General features: G+C 44.4%; 1 protein-coding gene across 3 annotated transcripts in view; it reads left to right on the plus strand.

The window, feature by feature from the left end:
* The window catches only part of LOC120989283 (stimulated by retinoic acid gene 6 protein-like), a 173,371-nt gene that overhangs the window by 53,462 nt on the left and 96,403 nt on the right, over positions 1-23,506 (plus strand). For all 3 annotated transcript variants that reach the window (XM_040417282.1, XM_040417279.1, XM_040417280.1), the window contains exons 7-8: positions 11,063-11,191; positions 11,983-12,050. In XM_040417282.1, coding sequence (XP_040273216.1) covers positions 11,063-11,191; positions 11,983-12,050 — 197 coding nt within the window. The remainder of the gene's footprint in view (positions 1-11,062; positions 11,192-11,982; positions 12,051-23,506) is intronic.

Raw genomic sequence — 23,506 nt, forward strand, 5'->3', positions numbered from 1 at the left:
GCATATTACGTATCTGTGTATTAATCAAACACTTGAAGGCACATAAACATAAGAGGTCAGCAAACTAAAACCTAAGACTGCCCCAACATGTTTCACCAGCTAATCTGGCTTCATCAGGGGTTTCGGCAGCATTGAATGCGGAACACCATGGATGGAATATAAATGACCTAGGTACTATAATTGACAGATGATTTTCCCTATCAGAGCTGCATGATGTCATTAATGTGGTTTGAGTCCATAGACGTTAACCAATTGGAAGTATTCAAATGAACAGCTCTGCCAATCCCTGCCTTTAGGGGGGGGGGGGATGTATCTGATCATATAATTGACAGATGATTTCCCCTATCAGAGCTGTATGATGTCATAAAAGTGGGTGTGAGTCAATAGACGTTAACCAATTGGAAGTATTCAGATAAACAGCTCTGCCAATCCCTGCCTTTTGGGGGGGCAGGGGTGTGTATCTGGTCATATAATTGACAGATGATTTCCCCTATCAGAGCTGCATGATGTCATTAAAATGGATGTAAGTCCATAGACATTAATCCAATTGGAAGTACTCAAAAAAAAAACAGCTCTGCCAATCCCTGCCTTTGGGGGGGGGGGGGGGGTGTATCTAGTCATATAATTGACAGACAATTGCCCCTATCAGAGCTGCATGGTGTCATTAAAGTGGGAGTGAGTCCTTAGACGTTTATCCAATTGAAAGTGTTCAAATGAACAGCTCTGCCAATCCCTGCCTTTAGGGGGGGTGTTCTCAAAGAATGTGTTGGAGTGACAAGAATTAACTAGTCACACTCAAAATCATGACATCAGAGTACTGTCAATAAATATCATTATAGACTACAATGGCTTCTTGTTTTTGTTGTTTTTATTTCTTATTTCTGCATACTTGGGGCTCACAGAAAAACATAAGATCAAAATATTATTATAAACATAGCTCTTGTAATACACAACAGAGTATGTAGGTGGCAGTTCATAAAAATGATGAAAAAGTAAATCCTTCATTAAGACCTTTTGGGCTGTCTAGACGGTAAATCCAACTCGTTTCCTCTTGTAAAAGAACCTTATCCAGGTCACCTCTTCGTGCTCCAAGAGTCTTTTTACAGATACCCCAAAATTTGAGACAATTGGGGTCCCCACCATGGACAGACCTAACATGCCTGGAGATCGTTGTATCAGCTTCAGTGTTTATACTGCTGATATGTTGGCATATATGTCTCTGAAATTCCTGTGATGTCTTACCAACGTACAACTTTGGACAGGGACATTGGGCAATATAAATAATGCCCATAGTTTGGCAGTTTATCATCTGTCTGATGTCATAGTTTCTCTCATCCACAGGATTGATGAACTCTTTTTGTTTTTTGATGTATGGGCAGAAACTACACCTACCACAGGGAAAACTGCCAACTATATTGGATTTCAACCAGGTCGTTTTAGAGGGGGGTTTTTGATACTTTGTACCAGTAAATCATTGAGATTTTTACCTCTTCGATATGTAATGCCCGGTTTCATGGTCAACACCTCTCTGAGATCTCAGATCTATTGCTGTGGGCAATAGCGCCTGTGGCACGTAAGCGGTTACAGAGGAAACTGACTCCCTCTGTCTCCCATCAGCACCTGCAAATGAGATTGCAGGGTGCCTATGTCAGTGCATGCAGGCCAGGGCCTAGTGAAGGCACCATGCCTACCTCTAGCGTTTCCCAGCAGGCTGCCCCCAGTGAATATTATTATAGCACTGACATTAAAATACATTGCACTACAGGAATAGTGCAAAGTATTTTAGAAGCCCCTTGTGGGACTACTACATGTGGGACTATTACATTACTATGTCTAAAAAAAAAAAAGTTAAAAAAATTGGCAAAAATAAAATCTCCTCCACATATTTGGTATAGCCGCATCCATAACAGCCTGAACTATGTAATTATCATAGATTTTATTCTGTGCAGTGAACTCCAAAAAAAAAACAAGAACAAATGCCAGATGTTCTTTTTACTTAATCGCCACCAAAATAAATGGAATAAAAAGCGACCAAAAAAGTGTTATGTATCCAAAATTGATACCAATTAAAACTACAAGTCGTCTCACAAAAATCAAGCTCTGTAGAAAGAAAAATGAAATGGTCATGGGTCTTGGTATCTGGCGATGCAAAAACATTTTGCTCTTTAAAAAAAAAGGGTGTTTTATTGGGCAAAAGTAGTAAAGTGTAAAAAAAAAAATTATATATATATATGTATTTGGTATCACTGTAATCATACTGACCCAGAGAATAAAATGGTGTTATTTATGCAGAAATATGGACACCGCAAAATTTATAACGTAAAAACTTAGGGTTGTTTTTTCCCATCTCCCTCCCAGAAAGTGTTAATAAAATAATAGTAATTTATGTATACCCCAAAATGACGCCATTAAAAACTACAACTTGTCAAGCATTAAAAAAACAAGCCTTCATATATCTATATAGACGGGGAAATGTAAAAGTTATAGCTCTTGGAAGGCGCCAATAAATAATGGAAAAAAATCTCCTGGTCATTAAGGCCCAAAACAGGCTGGTCATTAAGGAGTTAAAATGAATACATTATTTACTGGTCAAGAAAAAGTCCGCAAATGCTGTTTTCTATTCATCTAAGGCTACTTTCACACTTGCGGCAGTGTGATTCGTCAGAACTGCCGGATCATGTGCCGGATCAGTTCTTTTCCGGTATAGAGCCCCTGTGATGGAACTCTATGCCGGAAAAGAATAACGCTAGTGTGAAAGTACCCTTACCTGCCAAAAACAGAATAAAATGTTATAAAAAATGGTACCAATTACTTGGTACACACTGGACTTGGCCAAGCATGTATTTGTTTCCAATAGAGGGGGCGGAAAAACCCAGACACTTCTGACACTGGAAGAACAGTAGATTGGGACTTAAAAATTTAAAGTGCCCAATACTTTTCACTTTACAGTCAGGAGCTCCCTATACACATTAGGTTGTCAGCCAGTCCTGCTGAAAACTGAGTTCGACCAACAATACACTAGAGCAGTGGTTCTTAACCTGGGTTCGATCGAACCCCAGGGGTTCGGTGAGTCAGTTTCGCGGGTTCGGCCGCCGGCCCTGGGGGGCCGCTTTGATAGGTGGCTGCCACAAGACAGGAAAATATTTATTTCCTGTTACTCAGACTCCTTTTGCGCCCGCTGCGGCTCATGATCAGAAGAGCCGAGCGAGCGCAATGATTTTGCTTCCGCCAGCCGCCGGATGTGAGCGGCATATGACGACATGACGTCACATCCGGCGGCTGCGCGGCGGCGGATCTAGTGACTGCACAGCATGGTGGCAGCGGCGGCATCCTGTCCCTCCTGCACACAGACATCGGCATCACTGAGCTAAGCTGACCTGTTGTACTACAGGTAAGAGTAAAGGGGCTTGGAGGACCTATTGTGTATTGTATTTAAGGGGTCAGCATTGTATTGGAGGGGCCAGCAGTGTATTGGGGGGGCTGGGAGGGTGGGGGTCAGCAGTGTATTGGGGTGGCAAGGATGGGGTCAGCAGTGTATTGGGGTGGCTAGGAGGGGGGTCAGCAGTGAATTAGGGGGGCTGGGAAGGGGGTCATCATTGTAGTAGGGGGGCTGGGATTGTTTTGGGAGGGGGTCAGCAGTGTATTGAGGGACTGGGGGGTCAGCAGTGTATTGGGGTGGCTGGGAGGCTGGGGGTCAGTAGTGTATTAGGAGGTTGGGAGGGGGGTCAGCAGTTTATTAGGGGGTGGGAGGGGATAAGCAGTGTATTAGGGGGTGGGAGGGTGTTCAGCAGTGTATTGGGGGTGGTGGGGAGGGGGCCGCAGTGTATTAGATAGTGGAGAGGGGGGGCAGTAGTATATTAGGCGCAGTGACTTATGGGGCTGACATAGATTTTTTTTCCAGGGCTGCTTTGCATCCCCAGTCCGGCCCTGGAGGTCAAGACACACACCCGACTCGCCCCGCTTGTCCATCATTGGCTGCAGGTGATCACGCAACATCGCTTGGCCTATCCCTTCATACTAACTATGTCGAGCAAAAAAAGAAAGTGGTCGGACGAATATGTACAATATGGATTCACATGTATAACGGAACGTGATGGGAGTCAGCGTCCTAACTGTATGATTTGCAATGCCAAGTTGAGCAATTCTAGTCTAGCACCGGCAAAACTAAGAGAACACTTCCTTAAGCTGCATGGAGATGGAAAATACAAGAACACAACGCTCGCTGAATTCAAGGTGAGGAGAGCCAGATTCGATGAAAAGGCTAGTCTGCCTGTTCTCGGCTTTGTACCCAGTATTCGTGCGCTATGTGAAAGACGACGTGATAAAGGAAGAGTTTTTATTTTGTAAGCCTCTTACAACAACAACTAAGGCAACCGTTGTGAAGAAACATGTGGATGACTTCTTCAAAGACAACAATCTTTCGTGGGATATGGTTTCTGCAGTTTGTTCGGATGGAGCTCCAGCCATGCTGGGAAGAAAGTCTGGTTTTGGTGCGCTAGTGAAAGCCGATGCACCACACATCATTGTTACGCATTGTATTCTGCATAGGCATGCATTGGCAACAAAAACCTTGCCTCCAAAACTGGCAGAAGTATTAAAAATTGTAGTGGAATGTGTGAACTATGTGCGAAATAGTGCTCTGAGGCACCGCATCTTCAGGGAGCTGTGTAAAGAAATGGGATCTGAATTTGAGGTACTTCTGTACCATTCCAACGTTCGGTGGTTATCCCAGGGACAGGTGTTGAATCGTGTTTTTGCCGTGGGTGTGGAATTAGCCCTGTTTTTGCAAGAGCACCAACATTGTCATGCAGATTGCTTCAAAGATTCTGAGTTCATTCTCATTTTAGCGTACATGACTGATATCTTTGCAGCTCTAAATCATCTCAATCAACAGATGCAGGGCGGTGGAGTCAACATCATCGAAGCGGAAGAAAACCTGAAGGCTTTTCAAAAAAAGCTACCGTTATGGAAACGACGAATAGAGAACGATAACTTCGCAAACTTTCCCCTGCTAGACGACTGTGTAAGTAAGATCGAAGATGTATCTGGAATCGGAGACATTTCTGTACCCACGGAACTGAAGCAAGCAATTGCCACGCACTTAGATGAGCTTGCAACGTCTCTTGATGGATACTTCCCTACAAGAGAGTCATATCCAGCATGGGTGAGACAGCCGTTCACATTTAGTGTTGAGACAACAGATGTCAATGATGAATACCTCGATGAAATCATTAAACTTCAGCAGAGCCAGGTTCAACAGCAACTCTTCAGAACAACAACGCTCTCAACGTTTTGGTGTCAACAAATGGTAACGTACCCTGTTATTGCTAAGAAAGCTCTGGAGTTTTTCATACCGTTTGTTACAACATATCCTTTTCAAGGATGCTGGACATAAAAACGAAGAAAAGGAACAGACTTTGTTGCGAAAATGACATGAGAGTGGCACTTGCCAAGGTAAAGCCGCGCATTTCTGACCTGGTCTCTGAAAGACAACAGCAGAAGTCACACTGATTTGCAGTAAATATTCATTATTATGTTTTTATTTTTGTGTGAAAATCATGTTTTAAAGGGGTTATCCGAGTTATGGGAAAAAAAATAAAACCTAACAAAATTAATCAGGATATACATATACATTAGTCAAGCTTGATTTTTTGAAAAAAGAACGATCCTTACACCTTTTCCAGGTTCTGTTATTGCTGTGTTTGCATGCAGCAGTAACAACAATGACTCATCTCTCCCTCATGAATATTTGTGGGAGGGGTTGATCTGTTATATTTGTGGGAGGGGTTGAGCTATTAGCCGCAGTTAGAAAGTTGGAGGTAGCCGCGGCACAAGTGAGGATCGCGCATGCGCGATCAACTCACAGCCGCACGGACTGTAATGCAGAGAGGTGGGGGCGTGGCCAAGGCTGATGACGTTCCGTTGACATGGCTTAGTCACTCCGACAAGCAGAGAGCTCCATGTCAACGGAACGTCACAGCTGATGACGTGGGCGGTCACATGACTGTTTAGTGTAGCAGAGAAACGGCACAAGATAGGTACAGTAAGTGATTTAGGAAAACTAAGGTATAGGAGAAATAAAGCCATAAAGATAAGGTTAAGTTAACTCGGATAACCCCTTTAATGGTTTTGTTCTTAATGGTTTTGTTCTTTAATGGTTTTATTCACTTTGTGCACCTATGTATAAATATATACCTATGTTTTGAATTTGAAAAAATCATATTTAATTTTTCCAATTAAGAAGGGTTCGGTGAATGCGCATATGAAACTGGTGGGGTTCAGTACCTCCAACAAGGTTAAGAACCACTGCACTAGAGTGTATGGAGGTGTTTACAGATAGAAGTGCTCATTGACCGTAACAGTTGCTTAAACTGACCACAGTACACCAATCCAATCCAATTTATGTGGTAGTTCTTCCAACTACCACATAAAAATTTCAGATGATCTTATAAATAAATATTTGTTGTTAAAATTTCATCCAAAGAACAATCGTTTCAGTTGCAATCTTCCATTGTCATTAACTGTTAGAGTGTATGGGTACCTTTAGGAGTTCAGATATCTAGAGTCAGTCTGATGAGGGAGATGTGAAATCTGTCCATGGAATCCAGATGTTAGTGCCCTTTTTTTTTTTACACTGGCCGAGGACTGGGGCAATTATTGGGAACGAACATTCCTACGAACACTCGTTCCCGATAACTGGTCTGTGTAATGGTGCCATGGATACACAACAAACAAATCCGTGTTTGTCTGGTGATTGTATCTTTTATGTGGCCGCAGTTTACATAGGGCAATGTGCTGCTGACAAATAAGGAAACTGTATGTGGCCATGATCCATCACAATTAGAGATGAGCAAATCGACTTCAGTTGAAACATCCGAAGTCGATTCGCATAAAACTTAGTTGGTAACTTAGTGGTAGAAATTCATTTATGAAGTTATTATGTGAAGTCTCGCGAGACTTCGCGAAGTAATAACTTCGGCTCATAGGAGCCAATACATTCTAATACTGTACTGAGCTCCTGCATTGCTGCATAAGTAGCTACAACGAACTTCCTCATTCCCGATCATTTTAAGCTCTGTTGGACCATGTAAAAGGGCCCTTATATTTAGTCTTTGAGGTTACTTAAAAGGAACCTGTCATCAGATTGTGCCTATGCAGCAAATGGCACGTCGCTGCTCGGCACATTACACAGTTTTCAAACTTAGTTTTCTTAAAACTAACCTTGCTAAAAATAAAGTTAGTATTTTGTCCTAACCTGAAGTCACTGTGGGACGAGGAGTGACCAGGGCATATACAGTCTGGTCCATAAATATTGGGACATCGATACAATTCAAAAATGTTGGGCTCTATACACTACCACAATTGATTTGAAATGAAACGAACAAGATGTGCTTTAACTGCAGACTGTCAGCTTTAATTTGAGGGTATTTACATCCAAATCGGGTGAACGGTGTAGGAATTACAACAGTTTGCATATGTGCCTCCAACTTGTTAAGGGACCAAAAGTAATGGGACATAATAATAATCATAAATCAAGCTTTCACTTCTTAATACTTGGTTGCAAATCCTTTGCAGTCAATTACAGCCTGAAGTCTGGAACGCATATACATCACCAGACGCTGGGTTTCATCCCTGGTGATGCTCTGCCAGCCCTCTACTGCAACTGTCTTCAGTTCCTGCTTGTTCTTGGGGCATTTTCCCTTCAGTTTTGTCTTCAGCAAGTGAAATGCATGCTCAATCGGATTCAGGTCAGGTGATTGACTTGGCCATTGCATAACATTCCACTTCTTTCCCTTAAAAAACTCTTTGGTTGCTTTTGCAGTATGCTTTAGGTCATTGTCCATCTGCACTGTGAAGCGCCGTCCAACAAGTTCTGAAGCATTTGGCTGAATATGAGCAGATAATATTGCCCGAAACACTTCAGAATTCATCCTGCTGCTTTTGTCAGCAATCACATCATCAATAAATACAAGAGAACCAGTTCCATTGGCAGCCATACATCTCCACGCCATGACACTACCACCACCATGCTTCACTAATGAGGTGGTATGCTTAGGATCATGAGCAGTTCCTTTCCTTCTCCATACTCTTCTCTTCCCATCACTCTGGCGCAAGTTGCTCTTGGTCTCATCTGTCCATAGGATGTTGTTCCAGAACTGTGAAGGCTTTTTTAGATGTCGTTTGGCAAACTCTAATCTGGCCTTCCTGTTTTTGAGGCTCACCAATGGTTTACATCTTGTGGTGAACCCTCTGTATTCACTCTGGTGAAGTCTTCTCTTGATTGTTGACTTTGACACACATACACCTACCTCCTGGAGAGTGTTCTTGATCTGGCCAACTGTTGTGAAGGGTGTTTTCTTCACCAGGGAAAGAATTCTTCGGTCATCCACCACAGTTGTTTTCCGTGGTCTTCCGTTCTTTTTAAGAATGTTCCAAACAGTTGTTTTGGCCACACCTAATATTTTTGCTATCTCTCTGATGAGTTTGTTATGTTTTTTTCAGCCTAATGATGGCTTGCTTCACTGATAGTGACAGCTCTTTGGATCTCATCTTCAGAGTTGACAGCAACAGATTCCAAATGCAAATAGCACACTTGAAATGAACTCTGGACCTTTTATCTGCTCATTGTAATTGGGATAATGAGGGAAAAACACACCTGGCCATGGAACAGCTGAGAAGCCAATTGTCCCATTACTTTTGGTCCCTTAACAAGTGGGAGGCACATATGCAAACTGTTGTAATTCCTGCACCGTTTACCTGATTTGGATGTAAATACCCTCAAATTAAAGCTGACAGTCTGCAGTTAAAGCACATCTTGTTCATTTCATTTCAAATCAATTGTGGTGGTGTATAGAGCCAAAAATGTTACAATTGTGTCGATGTCCCAATATTTATGGACCTGACTATAACTGTTATGTTTGGATCTTATTGTATTTAATGTTTGAATAAAGCAGCATATAAAAGAGTACATGAATGCTGTGGTAATATTCAACTTTAACTTGGCATTTCCCTCCACTGGCACCACGTGCATATACAGTCCATCGGAGTGCACGTGACACTACTTCATTTATGTATCTGTATAGCGCCACCTGCTGTTGCTTTTCCTCATCTATCACACATGCTCAATTGCATCCTTCAACTGCCACATGCCATATCTTCTGTTAGTAGCTGTGACAGTTACAGGACCCCCCTTCACACAGGGACACACCCTGTGAGCTGCCAGCTTGAAATAAATATTGCAGAGAAATTGGAGCAATGAATGGGGAGATCTCTAGATCCATGTGAGGTACAGGGCTGGTTCTAGAGAGCTATGTACGATATGATGTCTGATTTTTATTTTTTACATTAATCATGGGATAACCCCTTTAAGATATGGCTTTTTAGTGAATGTCAAATGAGTGCATATATTTACATAGCAGATAATTTACTTTTTTCATTGCATGAATGCAGTCCTCATAAATGACTTTGCCTAGCTTTTACTGATCACTGTTTTTTACATTCCTAGATTATACTGTATACTATTTGTAGTGTTTCCATGCTCCAATTTGTTTTTGCCAAGAACATACCTATCTTCTAATATATAAACCTGAGTGTATGTATATTTGTATGTATGTCCGCTAAAGGAATCTGCACCGTCGCATTTACAATCATAAAATTTGGCACACATGTACATCAGGTGTCCGGGAAGGTTTTAGACCGGGTCTCAGCTCTCTAGCACGTACTGTTCCTGAGATATTCTCACAAAATGCATTAGCCAATAGAAGCCTGGTCACATGACCCTTATCAGCCAATAGAAGCTCACAGGCCCTTAGTCTCCACATACACACACTTTTACACCAGGTTTCCACAACAACACAGCCATTTTTCTTCACGGATGTAGGTCAGCTTTAAAAGGGGCAGGGCACTGTGGATGACACTGTTAAGGGAGCGGAGTGCTGTGGAGGTCACAGTTAAGGGGGCAGGTAGGGTGGCCATTCAGACCACCCTCAAAAGATGGACTTAAAACCCCCACCCCCAAACCCACTAAGCCACGCCCCGACCCAGTTATTCCACACCCCCTCCCACTCCACAGCCGACAGGGATTGAAAAAATGAAGGTAAAAATCAACTTCTGTCAGCTGCAGGGGTGGGAGGGAGGTGACTTTCTCCCTGCAGATCACGCTCAGATAGCACAATATAGCTGTGAGAGTGAGCTGTACAAAAGGTCATCCCTGTGTCCGTCCAGGTCCTGCGCCGGACGGAGGATAGGGAGTCTGAAAGCCGGACTGTCCTGCCTAAAACCGGATCTCTGGCCACCCTAGGGACAGGTTGCTGTGGAGGTCACAATTAAGGGGACGGTCCGCTATGGAGATCAGTGTTAAGGGGCAGATTGCTGTAGAGGCCACTGTTGAGGGGACGGGGTGTTGTGGAAATCACTGTTAAGGAGATGGGGTACTGTGGAGGTGTTAAGGGGCACCTAAAACTACAGATACTGGAAGCCTGTGCTAGCATTTCTTCTGCGGTGTTGCTATCAGTGTGTGAAGAGTGGGAGAAGAGGGTTGCATTGACAATCCAACACAATGGGCAGCACATTGAACACATTTTATAAGTGGTCAGAAACTTGTAAATAACTCATGAAAGAATAAAGTTACGTTAAAACCAAGCACACCATTGTTTTTCTTGTGAAATTCCCAATAAGTTTGATGTGTCACATGACCCTCTTCCTATTGAAAAAACAAAAGTTGGATTCAAAATGGCCGACTTCAAAATGGCCGCCATGGTCACCACCCATCTTGAAAAGTTGCCCCCCTCACATATACTAATGTGCCACAAACAGGGAGTTAATATCACCAACCATTCCCATTTTATTAAGGTGCATCCATATAAATGGCCCACCCTGTAGATGAAATATACCCGTGCAAAGTCGGGTCCTTCTGCTAGTTACATATATACATGTTTTTGTAGGTATGGTGAAAACTGCATATGTATCAGTGTTATGTAGTACTATATGCTATACAATATTATATAAGTATCTCATAATAACTATGATTGAGTTTTCATGTACCGTATACCATTTTTTACAGGTCATTGGATTTTTTGAAAAAGTTATTTTTGAATGGCCATCACTTTTGTGTTTAGTCTTTCTGATGGGGCGTTTTGTTCATATATTTATCAAATATATCAGAATTTACTTGGGAGCAGACATTCGAACTGTAAGTATGAACTGACTCTTAAAAGCGATTTCACCAATTCTTTAAAGGGGTTGTCCAACGAAAAATATTATACAGTTTTCAAACCAGCATCTGGATCTGAATACTTTTGTAATTGCATGTAATTAAAAAAAATGGTATAGCCACTGAGTTAAGCCTCATTCATACGTCAGTGTTTTGGTCAGTGATTTCCATCAGTGATTGTGAGCCAAAACCAGAATTGGAGTCTCCACAGACATAAGGTATGAGGGAAAGATCTGCTCCTGTTCTGTGTTTAGAGCTGCACCTGGTTTTGGCTCACAGTCACTGATGGAAATCACTGACCAAACATAAATATATCTGTATAGTGCTGCCTGTTCTTTTTCTTATTTCCTCGTCCTGTTTACTGAGATGGCCGCACATGCTCAGTGTCATCCTTCAACTGCTCCCTATGCTGTGATAGGGAGAGCATAGACGGCGTGTCCCCTTACCTGCAGCAGAAAAGACACTCCCCTTGAGCTGCCAGCTTGATATAAATCCAGCAGAGCAATGAATGGGGAGATCTCTGGATCCATAAGAGGTACAGGGCTGGTTCTAGCTTTGTTAGAAAGAGATTGTCATGTACTTACTATATGATGTCTGATTTTCATTTTTTACATTAGTCATGGAATAACCCCTTTAACTTCACAGATTACATAATAATAAGCATTTTAAGATGTAGCAAATTACATTGTTTGATAAATTTTGTCAAAATGTGCAAGATATATTTTACTATAAAGGTATACATTGGCTCATATTTGAATGTGTGTTATTAGGATGAAAATTCTTTCCTACCAATTCATCAAGCCGAGCATGTCAAGAGACTCTTTCGAAAACCTATAGTGTAAGTTTCATTGATTTTCAAATCTATCATATCAAGTATTATAAAACGGTATTATTATTATTATTATTATTATATATAAAATTAATTGATAAATAATAATATAAATATTGGTGAGTTTTTATTTTTAAAGAGGACCTGTCACCACTCCTGCCTTGTCTATCTTAGTAAATATTTGTATTCCCTTTTTCTCTTTCTTTCAAAAGGCAGTACCGTTGAACTTGTCAAAAAGGTGTGTCCCTCCACAGTCTGGTAGTGTCAGCAGTGATTGAAGTGTGTGTTATGGGCTTTGGTCTAAACCCAGAGGCCTAAGGAATTCCCTTATATTCACCATTAAAACGGTTTTCTGAGATAGGTCATCAGTATCTGATAGGTGGGAGTCCGACACCCAGGACCCGTGCCGATCAATTGTTTGAGAAGGCACTTGCAATAGTGCCGCAGCCTTCTCTAGGCCATGTGACGTCATATTCATTGCTCACATGGACTTGGCGCAGCTCAGCACCATTGAAGTGAATGGAGCTGAGCTGCTATAAAATGGACAGCACTGGCCTTGGTGAGCAGAGGGAAGGCCATGGTACTATAGCGAGCACTGGTGCCTTCTCGAACAGCTAATCAGCAGAGGTCTCGGGTGTGAGACCTCCACTGATCAGATACTGATGACCTATCTGGAGCATAGGTCATCAGTTCAAAAATCTCGGAAAACCCTTTAAGCCTCATGCTGGACTTTGCTGCAGGGAATAACGAGGTCGCTATCCCAGGAGTAGTCTCCTGTTCAGTTTCAAAGCTGAACAGGGTAAAAGTTGACAGAGTATGTCCGCAATGAAAGACAGAAGATGGGTTCAGGGTTTGCAGAGTTCTTGCACAAGAGTAGGCAGGCGGAAGGTCAGGACGAGCACGAGATAATCATGGTTAAAGCATTGGCCAAATGGACCTTATTTCTCAAGTAAAAAAAAAAGTGGGGTTCCTAATAAAGTCTGTGGAAAGTGGACATTGGCTGGTTTTGGTGTATGCTGGGCTTTTTTGGCTGGTTTTGGTGCATGCTGGGCTTTTTATGGCACTGAGTCATCATACACACCTGTGAGACACCAAGGGGACAGTCACAGCAGTGAACAGGACACTGGGTTTAGAATCAGCTAAACAGAGTCCTGAGATGAATAACCTGAGATGAGTCCTGTCCCTGAGATGAGTCTGGGACAGGACTCATCTCAGGTTAATTTGTATATGTATCAAATAGTTTTTTTACACAATAAAAGCACACAGAGCTATGGGGACTGGGTATTGGGGATGTGCTAGCGGCCATCTAGCAACCCATGTCCTCAGCTGTATACACAAAATCCAGGTGACAGGTTCCCTTTAAACCAGACCTGGGCAAACTACGGCCCGCGGGCCGTATACGGCCCGGCGGACCGTATACGGCCCGGCGGACCTTTTAATCCGGCCCCCGGGCGGAGCCAGAGGCGTGCCAAGCAACGATACCCCTCCTCCGCGAATGAAGAGGACTTCCGACTCGGCGTGCTGCGTGTGGCATGGCGCGGTGGCAGGGAGGCAGCGTCAGCGGCAGTACTGTCTAGGTAAGACACAGCAGGGGGGGGGGTGCCTCGTGCGAGCCGTACCCGGGACCCGGCCGGCCGCAATTATTCCCTTCTCTGTAACAGCGCAGCGCCCGCGGCTCTCATAGTATCGGCTGTGACTGTCTGACACTGACAGTCACAGAGCCGACAAGCATGAAGCTGCGGCCGCCTCCCCCTGTGCTGTGTGTAGTCAGTGTGACTAACACATGGCTGATCATCTCTGAGCATTACGTTTCTAAAGGCAAGGGGGGGGGAGGGGTGTGTACTATTGTAAGGGGGGGGGGGTGTTCTGTATATGATGGGGGGGCCGGGGGGGTGTTCTGTACACAAGGGGACAATGGCTGGATTCACAGGGGACAATGGCTGGATTCACAGGGGACAATGGCTGGATTCACATTGGACAATGGCTGGATTCACAGGGGGACAATGGCTGGATTCACAGGGGACAATGGCTGGATTCACATGGGGACAATGGCTGGATTCACAGTGGGACAATTGCTGGATTCACAGGGGGACAATGGCTGGATTCACAGGGGGACAATGGCTGGATTCACAGGGGGACAATGGCTGGATTCACAGGGGGACAATGGCTGGATTCACAGGGGGACAATGGCTGGATTCACAGGGGGACAATGGCTGGATTCACAGGGGGACAATGGCTGGATTCACAGGGGACAATGGCTGGATTCACATGGGGACAATGGCTGGATTCACAGTGGGACAATTGCTGGATTCACAGGGGGACAATGGCTGGATTCACAGGGGGACAATGGCTGGATTCACAGGGGGACAATGGCTGGATTCACAGGGGGACAATGGCTGGATTCACAGGGGGACAATGGCTGGATTCACAGGGGGACAATGGCTGGATTCACAGGGGGACAATGGCTGGATTCACAGGGGGACAATGGCTGGATTCACAGGGGGACAATGGCTGGATTCACAGGGGACAATGGCTGGATTCACAGGGGGACAATGGCTGGATTCACAGGGGGACAATGGCTGGATTCACAGGGGGACAATGGCTGGATTCACAGGGGGACAATGGCTGGATTCACAGGGGGACAATGGCTGGATTCACAGGGGGACAATGGCTGGATTCACAGGGGGACAATGGCTGGATTCACAGGGGGACAATGGCTGGATTCACAGGGGACAATGGCTGGATTCACAGGGGGGCAATGGCTTTCACTAATATGAGTCACAAATAGTGAAAAATGTTCATTGTTTTGGGAAATTTTGTTTAATAAATTTAAATTTTTTTCTTGTAAGGCAACCTCACTTTTTCATTGTTTAACTATAACAAGTACTCGTACCAGTTGTCCAACAATGATATTTACTGCTTTTTATAAAGAAATACAATTGATTTTATGCAGTATTGAGTTTAGCCTTTTGGCCCGGCCCTCCAAAATATTTTCAGTTTCTCATGTGGCCCCATCGAAAAAATAATTGCCCACCCCTGCTTTAAACCATACCATACTGCTGTATAGTCTAGTTGCTCAGTCTCATGTGTCAACACTCTCGGCTTTGCCAGGACATGTACACCTGAAGACACAAGAAGCTTCTATATCAGCACACAAACGTAGATTATTCCAATTACCATGTACCATATCGCATGCCGTTCCTCCTTACTAAATGTTAGTTTGGCATTCTTACAATTAGTTTCTCTGATACGCGCGTTAGATAAACAGAATGTGGGATCTTTTGTCTGGCTATGTTATTAACACATATAGTAGGTGGAGAGAATATGCCAGTAATCGCATTGCCCTTTGTCCCTCTGCTGCTCAGGTAGTGGATAGTACTTTTCCAGGTCTGAGAAAGCCGTGTAAACTGTGTCATCAGTGTCTATTTCAACAGCATAGTAAGACTGAGGTCATTCATAGATATTAGGATACCAAGCTAATGGATTCCTTTATGTTTTGCCCGAACATGGGAGCAGATCCAGTCTTTGCTATTCAGCTGGTTCTTGATGTACCACAGAAATCGTATGAGCCCTTCTGCCATTCTCTTTTCACCTGTATATGGTGGCACAAAAGCAAATACATTTGGAAAGTATTTCTATTTTCTCATCCCCGAGTGGCCTAACTCTTTTGGTGCAGGTTGGCATCACTGACATGAAAATAAATTTTCTTAAATTGAAACATGAATCTCATTTGGCTTCTCTTCCACCTTCACTGAGGTGGGTATGGCCCGTAGCGCATGGTATGGGCCATCAAATCCTGGTTCAAGATGCCCTCCTTATGCATAGTATCTCTGTATCACCACCCAGTATCTCTGTATCACCATGCTACGGCTTTATCTCCGGCGAAAAAAACTGAAGACTTCATTTTTTCCCATAGGAATGTACGGTATTAGTGCCGGATCCGGCATTCAAAATACCGGAATGCCAGATCCGTCCTTCCGGTCTTCGCATGCGCAGACCGAAAAAAAGGTGAAAAAAAAAAAAAAAGATTTCGGTCTGCGCATGCGAAGACCGGAAGGGCACTTTCACACTAGCGTTGTTTGAATCCGGCGGGCAATTCCGTCGCCGGAACTGCCCGCCGGATCCAGAAAAACATGTGAAAACGGATTACATTTGAATCCTGATCAGGATTCTGATCACAATGAAAAAATGCATTGGAAAAAACGGATCCTCTATTTAACATACAAAAGCCAGATCCGTTTTGACGGAACACACGGCGCCGGATCCGGCATTAATGCAAGTCAATGGGAAAAATGCCGGATCCGGCGTTCAGTCAAAGTGTTCCGGATTTTTGGCCGGAGGTAAAAATACAGCATGCTATGGTTTTCTGAAAAGCCTGATGAGTAAAAAAGACTGAACTGAAGACATCCTGATGCATCCTGAACGGATTACTCTCCATTCAGAATGCATGGGGATAAAACTGATCAGTTCTTTTCCGGATTTGAGCCCCTAGGACGGAACTCAGCGCCGGAAAAGAAAAACGCTAGTGTGAAAGTACCCTTACACTAACAGAATTGCCTCTCCTTGGCTTGACTAAGCCTACAATGTTCAGGGCAGTGTAGGAACCAGCTACATTTTTTTGATCAAAAATGTGCACAAAGAGCTTCTATTTTTATTTTTTTTCATTTATAGTAGGTATAATACCACTTTGACTTAATCCTGATTTCCCAGTTTTATTGTCTGTATGTGAAATGTTGTGCTGCCATACCTGTATTTGTTTAATTCCTGCATGCTAGCTTTATGGATGTGCACCTGTGACTATGAATGTGCTAGTCTAAATTTTCTTGTAGTATTCATGTATTTAAACGTTATTTGTCTTATATACTATGCTATGATTAAAGGGAATGTGTCATCAGAAAATGACCTGCTGTTTAAATCACTTTTTTATGTTTAACATATTTTTAAAGAATTTTTGATGTTTTAAATTTTCCATGTATTCCATATATTTATACAAAAAAGATAAAATCATGCAGTTTTGGCACTGGCCACTATGTCTAATAATTGGCGACACTTCTTGGTTTATACAGATCACTTTACTGCCGTTAACTCATTCTTATCCTGCCTGTAATGATATCACCACTGTGTATTGTGAGGCAGTGACAGGCCTCATGGCTGCTGGGGGAGATTCATGGCAGGAGTTTCCATGTCTTCTCCGTCAGTCATCAGGTTTGAGGCAGCACCAGGTGACACAATCAGTCTGAGATAAAAGCCCAGCCCAGACTGTCAGTCAAAGAGAGAGAGTCTTGGTGCAACAGAGGCCTGCTGGAGGCTCTGGAAGGGTGGTCTCAGCCGGGCTGGCTGAGGGGCCACGGGGCTCGGCGTTAGCCTGAGCTTTGGGGGACTCCGCGAGGTCTGGGAATTGATGGTCGCTAGGCCAGAGTCAGGCGGACTTCTGGGCCACAATCCCAGCCTGGAAGTGCTGGAGTACTGGTTAAAAAAAGCCGCATGTTGGTACCGTGTGTGAACAGTGCTTTAAGTGAGGTAGGGTTATGTTATGTTTAGGTAGAGCCCAGACGGGCAGGCTTTTATTTTGTACTGTTTTGTTGTTGCTGTAAAATAAATATCACTTGAGATTGACCCCCGAAATAGAGCTGATCCCTTACATTTGGTGGAGGATGCGGGCAATAACAACAACAGGTTGCTAGGGGCAACAACCTGACGGAAAAGAGCAGGTGCTGCTGAATGTTGCCAAGGAATTGCTGTGTTGCTGTGCAGTGATTTAAAGGGCCGGAAGCCTGCTAGTTCGCTGGAGCAGGTGCTGCTGGAAAACTGGTGTTAATTTGGACTTTTTTTTCTGAGGTGCAAGCCAACAAGTGTCTCGGGTCAGGCCCGAAGTTTTGGTATTTCTGGAGAGGGGGACAAAAACAGATACCAAGGTGGCCCTGCCCTTTGTAACGGACTGTGGTTCTGTGCAATGGGAGCTCTTGATATGTGAGACCCTGAGGGAGAAATTCATACTGGGCAAAGACATTCCGTTATTTTGGCAGCTATGGAGCGGAGAGAATGCTTCACGTTCTGAGGTTGGAGTTCCAGAGACAAAAATGTATGCCGTTGCCAAGGGCAACCATCGGGAAGACAAGATGGAGAACAGTGCGGTTTTCCAGAGTTCCTATATTACCTGCCACTGTGCACAGAGTCCAAAAGGGTGCGGCTGGAGTAACCGTCCAGGAGAAGTCGGGACTCCAGGCCATGCTGTTTCCGGTGGCAACGGTTGCAGTAAGGAGTCTGCCGGTGTTCGGGATACCAGGAACCAAGAGAAGGCTGGTTATCTTGGTAGAGATGTCCTGGGAATATCGTTGTCTCCTGAATCCACGACATCAGGCGGTAAGACTGTTCCTGTTAATAGTTTTGTGGCAGTTCCAGTGACCGTAAGCCGGCCGCAGTGAAAAACGCATGGGTCAGTGACTAAAAATTCACCGAGGTGAGAAACCGTCTCGGAAGTGTATGACATTGGGAAAAACGCAGTGTCAGAACAGGCGGGTAAGCCTGTTGCGGATACTCCCTCGCAGGAACCTGCAGGGAAGAAGGTTTCTGGGTCGCCCAAAGAGCCTGCGATCAAAGCTAGATTTGGGGTGGTGAAAGTCAGAGATCCCATGCTAACCCGGGTAAGAGGTAGCGTGATAGCCGCCCGAGAGACTGATAGAATATAAAATGTTTGGGACAATTGTGTGGATAATACGGACTATTAGGTGGTTCTCACTGAGGGGGAGTCTCCAGTGAGAACTGGGACTTGTGAACCTGATGTTACAAATATGCTCATACATGAGGGAATGGTGGGCCGTAATTTTCCCTTATGCTTGGGGGTTTTGAGTAATGGAGACACTTCTGCAGTGAGTGACAAAACTCCTGCAGAACCTGTACCTGTCCCTTTAAATGATAATGTGGAGGAGCTGCACATTGAGACCAAGGGTGCAGATAAGGTGCAAAGTGAAAGTGTCAAGTTACTTGAACGGCATAATGACAATGTGGATTTTTGCAAAAGATGTGAACTTGTTGTTAAGGTGCTTGTACATGAGGTGAAGTGGGGCTGTGGTTTCCTTTTGGTATGGGGACTGTGGGGAAACACTCCTGCACCTAGTGGGGAAACTCCTGCAGAAGTGGTTTCTGGCCCTTTAAATGAAGTGACCATTAGATACAATGGTGCTGATAAAATGCAAAATGAAAATGTGACGTCTTGTGAAATAGGTGATGATGATGACATGCCTTTTCCGTTGCAGGATGTGGTGAGGTAAATAGCGCCCCCTGGAGAAAAATTATAAAAATGGCAGAAGGGTTGATAAATATTGTGAGCACAGAGTGGAGCAATCCTACTCTTGTGAACATGCAAGAAAGGGTGGCAGTCCTAGAGGGTGTACCACACGTACCAGAGGTGAATATGCAGTCTCCACAGTGTTCTATGATCAATAAAGTAATGTCCCAGGAAGGGATTAACTTGTCAGTGACCCTAGAGGTCAGCGTTGACATGAGCGGCATAGGTGACGTATGCGCTGTGACCATTAGCAACTCCGAGAGGGAAGCTATTAGGTCGAAGTCTTGCAAAGTTGAGGTGGTTACTAGTACCGACTAGATGACAGTTGTATCTGACATGACGAGAGTTAAGTGGGGAGACTTCAGTCTAATGTCTGAGACCCATACCCAGGCCGTGGTAAATGACCTGACATGTCGGTACAACTGCAAGCAGGAAGATGATTCCTTCCTCTCTCTACAGTCCCTAGATCTAATAAAGAAAAGACTAGCTGTCTTCACAGAGTCACCGAAGAGGCTGCAGAGGGGTCAAGGGAGGAGACCCCGAAAGAAATGAATGAGCTGAATGGTCTACGGCCTGATATCCAGGTGAAGAGCAAAGGAGCCAAAGAAATACAGAAAACTGCGGTAAACTCCGATAAAGTGCTTGAAGGTTCTTTGGGTGGAACCCCCACAGAGTCTCCAAAAAAATAATGGTGATACTCCTATATCTGCTGCCGCAGAACCCAGCGAGGAGCAGTTGGACCAAGAGGCCCAAGACCGGGGCGCTTCCAACAACCTGGTGCGAAAAACTAAGAAAAAAATGAAAAAATTTGACCGGCCCAGGACTGAAGAGAAATACATCTTGGCCTGATATGTCGAAGAACATGATCAAGCGAAGGCGGGTGCTCGGGAAAAAGAGACCAAGGCCCTCTCCTTGGCTAGAGCCCTTGAAGAAGCGCAAGAGGAGCAAAATGAGTTTGAAAGACTGAACAAGCAACTCAGAAGCTATGAGTTGGAGAAGTCTAAGCCAGAGCCTGTTAAGAAGGGATCTGGAGATGGTGGCGCTGCGGTGCCGACCGAGGCAGAGAAGACAAAGATCTTTCTGCTGAACCCGTGGATGAGGCTGATGTAGATGCAGATTCCAAGAGACTCACGGCAGTGGGTAGCCAGGACCTGGTCCCAAAAGACGTCCCCTCCGCCTGCAAAGCTGTCCAAGTAGCCAGCAGCCTGCTGGACAAGGAATACGAGGAGTTGGACGACCAGTATGCGGATCCTGTCTACTACTGTGGGTTAGCTCTCCTGAATTCTTCACAAAAGGAGAACCGTGTCCTAAGTGAGCCTCCTACCTCGATGAGAAAGAGGATAAGGATTTAAGAGGGCAAGTATATGATGCCGGGTCCAAGAAAACCAAGGCTGAAGAAGTTAAGGCCGAGGTGTTGAAGGACGTGAAGTCCTTAGGTGTCGCAGTGACCGAAGGAGCGGCTACCGAAGAGGAAAAACCCACTAATGAAGCCGAGGTCTCTGAAACTGCTGCCAAAGTGGGAGAAACCACTGCTGGAAAGAAGGAAGAAGTGAACCGGAGGCACGTAAAAGAAGCGAGTGGGGATAAGCCTGCTCTGCTGAAGGAGCCCCTCAAGGCAAAGGAAAAAGGGTCGGGACACGACCATGACTGGGAACAGTTCGGTCAAGAGCTGCAGCAGTCCAAGAAAGGACATGAGGAGCATGTGCAGAAGCCAGAAAATCTAAAAAGAGAGCCTGCCGGTCATATAAAAACATCTTCTGAGAGAAGTTCCAGAAACCGAATGCCAAATGTGGAGAAGAACAGAAAAAAGAAAAGAGAGAGACCACAGGTGCTAAAGCACATCAACCTTGAGTACCTGGCTCATGAGATGGGCAAGAAAATCCTGTAGGTCTTATCGGCTCTCTAATAAACTCATAAGGGTGACAAACCAAGCGATGTTGTCCGGAGTCTGGCAGAATAAGGGGAAGACTGTAGGCCAGGTCGATGCCCCATTCAGGAGCATCTGGATTTGATGCTAGTGTTCACCCCTATGGGCTTGAACAAAGGGGGAGGTATGTGAGGCAGTGACAGGCCTTATAACTGCTAGGGGAGGTTCATGGCAGGAGTTTCTGTGTCTTCCCCATCAGTCATCAGGTCTGAGGCAGCACCAGGTGACACAATCAGTCTGGGATAAGAGCAGGTGCAACAGGTGCAACAGAGGCCTGCTGGAGGCTCTGGAAGGGTGGTTTCAACCGGGCTGGCTAAGGGGCCATGGGGCTAGGTGTTAGCCTGAGCTTTGGGGGACTCCGCGAGGTCTGGGAATCGACGGTCGCTAGGCCAGAGTCAGGCGGACTTCTGGGCCACAATCCCCCAATGGTACTGGACTTTGTTAGAGCCTGGAAGCGCTGGAGTACTGGCTAAGAAAGCCGCATGTTGGTACCGTGTGTAAACGATGCTTTAAGTGAGGTAGGGTTATGTTATGTTTAGGTAGAGCCCAGACGGGCAGGCTTTTATTTTGTACTGTTTTGTTGTTGCTGTAAAATAAATCTCACGTTTGGACCTGCAATCCGGCTGTGGCGAAGCTAATTGTGAGAATAACCCCCGAAATAGAGCTGATCCCTTACAGTATAGATAAGGCTACTTTCACACTAGCGTTTTTTGTGGATCCATCATGGATGTGCAAAAATGCTTCCGTTACAATAATACAACCGCATGCATCCGTCATGAACGGATCGGTTTATATTATGTCTTATATAGCCAAGATGGATCTGTTATGAACTCCATTGAAAGACAATGGGGGATGGATCCATTTTCTATTGTGTCAGAGAAAACTGATCCATCCCCATTGACTTACATTATGTGTCAGGATGGATCAGTCTCACTCCGCATCCCAGAACGGACAAAAAAGCGCTGCAGGCAGCGTTTTGGTGTCCGCCTCCAGAGCGGAATGGTGACTAAACGGAGCCAAACTGATGCATTCTGAGCGGATCCTTTTCCATTCAGAATGCATTAGGGAAAAACTGATCCGTTTTGGACCGCTTGTGGGAGCCCATGACGGATCTCACAAACGGAAAGCCAAAACGCCAGTGTGAAAGTAGCTTTAGACAGGATCCTACATTCAGAATTGGTGATTGTCAGAGCTTATCTATTCTTTTCTTGTACACTGACCTCTGCACAGGTAACAGAGAACGCCTATAAAACTCTCCCATAGAAGTCACTTAGGTCCCCTCCAGACCAGTGTGTCTACGGCCGATGTGGCTGCTGTAAAGCAATTTTCTTAATGCTTTGTAAATGCTGTTAAGAACAGCTCAGGCTCCATACTCCTGTTCAGGAAACAGACAAAAAAAAAATCTACAATCCGAAAATAAAAACTGATTAGAAAAAAAGGATATGTACTACTATCTGATTGTACCTGACAGATAACATTTTAGTTTTTTCCAAGATATTTTTACTGATCGGTGGGGGTCCAACACCCGGGATCCCCGCGATCAGCTGTTTGAGAAGACACTGGCAGATAGGTCATCAGTAAAAATATCTCAGAAAACCCCTTTAAGGGTATTTTCTTACCAGAAATGGTTTTAAATTTTTTCTCTATGTCCTGACGTGAAATAAAGACTTTTTATATTTTAATACAATATATCAATCGGCACTGCGGTTTGAAGTAGAGTAGCGGTGCACATGTCTCAGGGACGGTGTTACTTGTAGATAAGGAGAAAAGAGACCGGCACTCGCTTGTTTAGATAATCTTGCTGGGATTTATTGTCACATTCCAGTGACGCGTTTCGGCATACAATCTGCCTTTGTCAAACTGTGAACAGACAGTGAAACAGCATCCATTTAAATAACCCGCCAAACCTCAGACCCTGGGTAAAGTAGTCATGGCAACCAAGTAAACAAACAGTAAACAGAAGGAGAAGCAAAAGGGAAGGGATGAAGGAGGGGGGGGAGTTTGTTAAATAACAAAAGTCCGTGGCATAGTGGGAATCATTATAGTTCATAGAGGACTTCCATCTTATCGGTATGTAGTCATAAATTCATTTCACGTCCGCTGTGAGAAAATCATATATATATGATCATTATCATCATCCAAAAAGTTATTATAAAAAGCTATTTAATGCATAGTCTCGGTTTAGTCCTCTAGGTTCCAGTGTCTGGAGACGATGAATCCAATAAGCCTCTCTTTTAAGCAGAAGTTTGT

Source organism: Bufo bufo, chromosome 2 (assembly GCF_905171765.1).
Source record: "Bufo bufo chromosome 2, aBufBuf1.1, whole genome shotgun sequence".
Classification (NCBI taxonomy): Eukaryota; Metazoa; Chordata; class Amphibia; order Anura; family Bufonidae; genus Bufo; species Bufo bufo.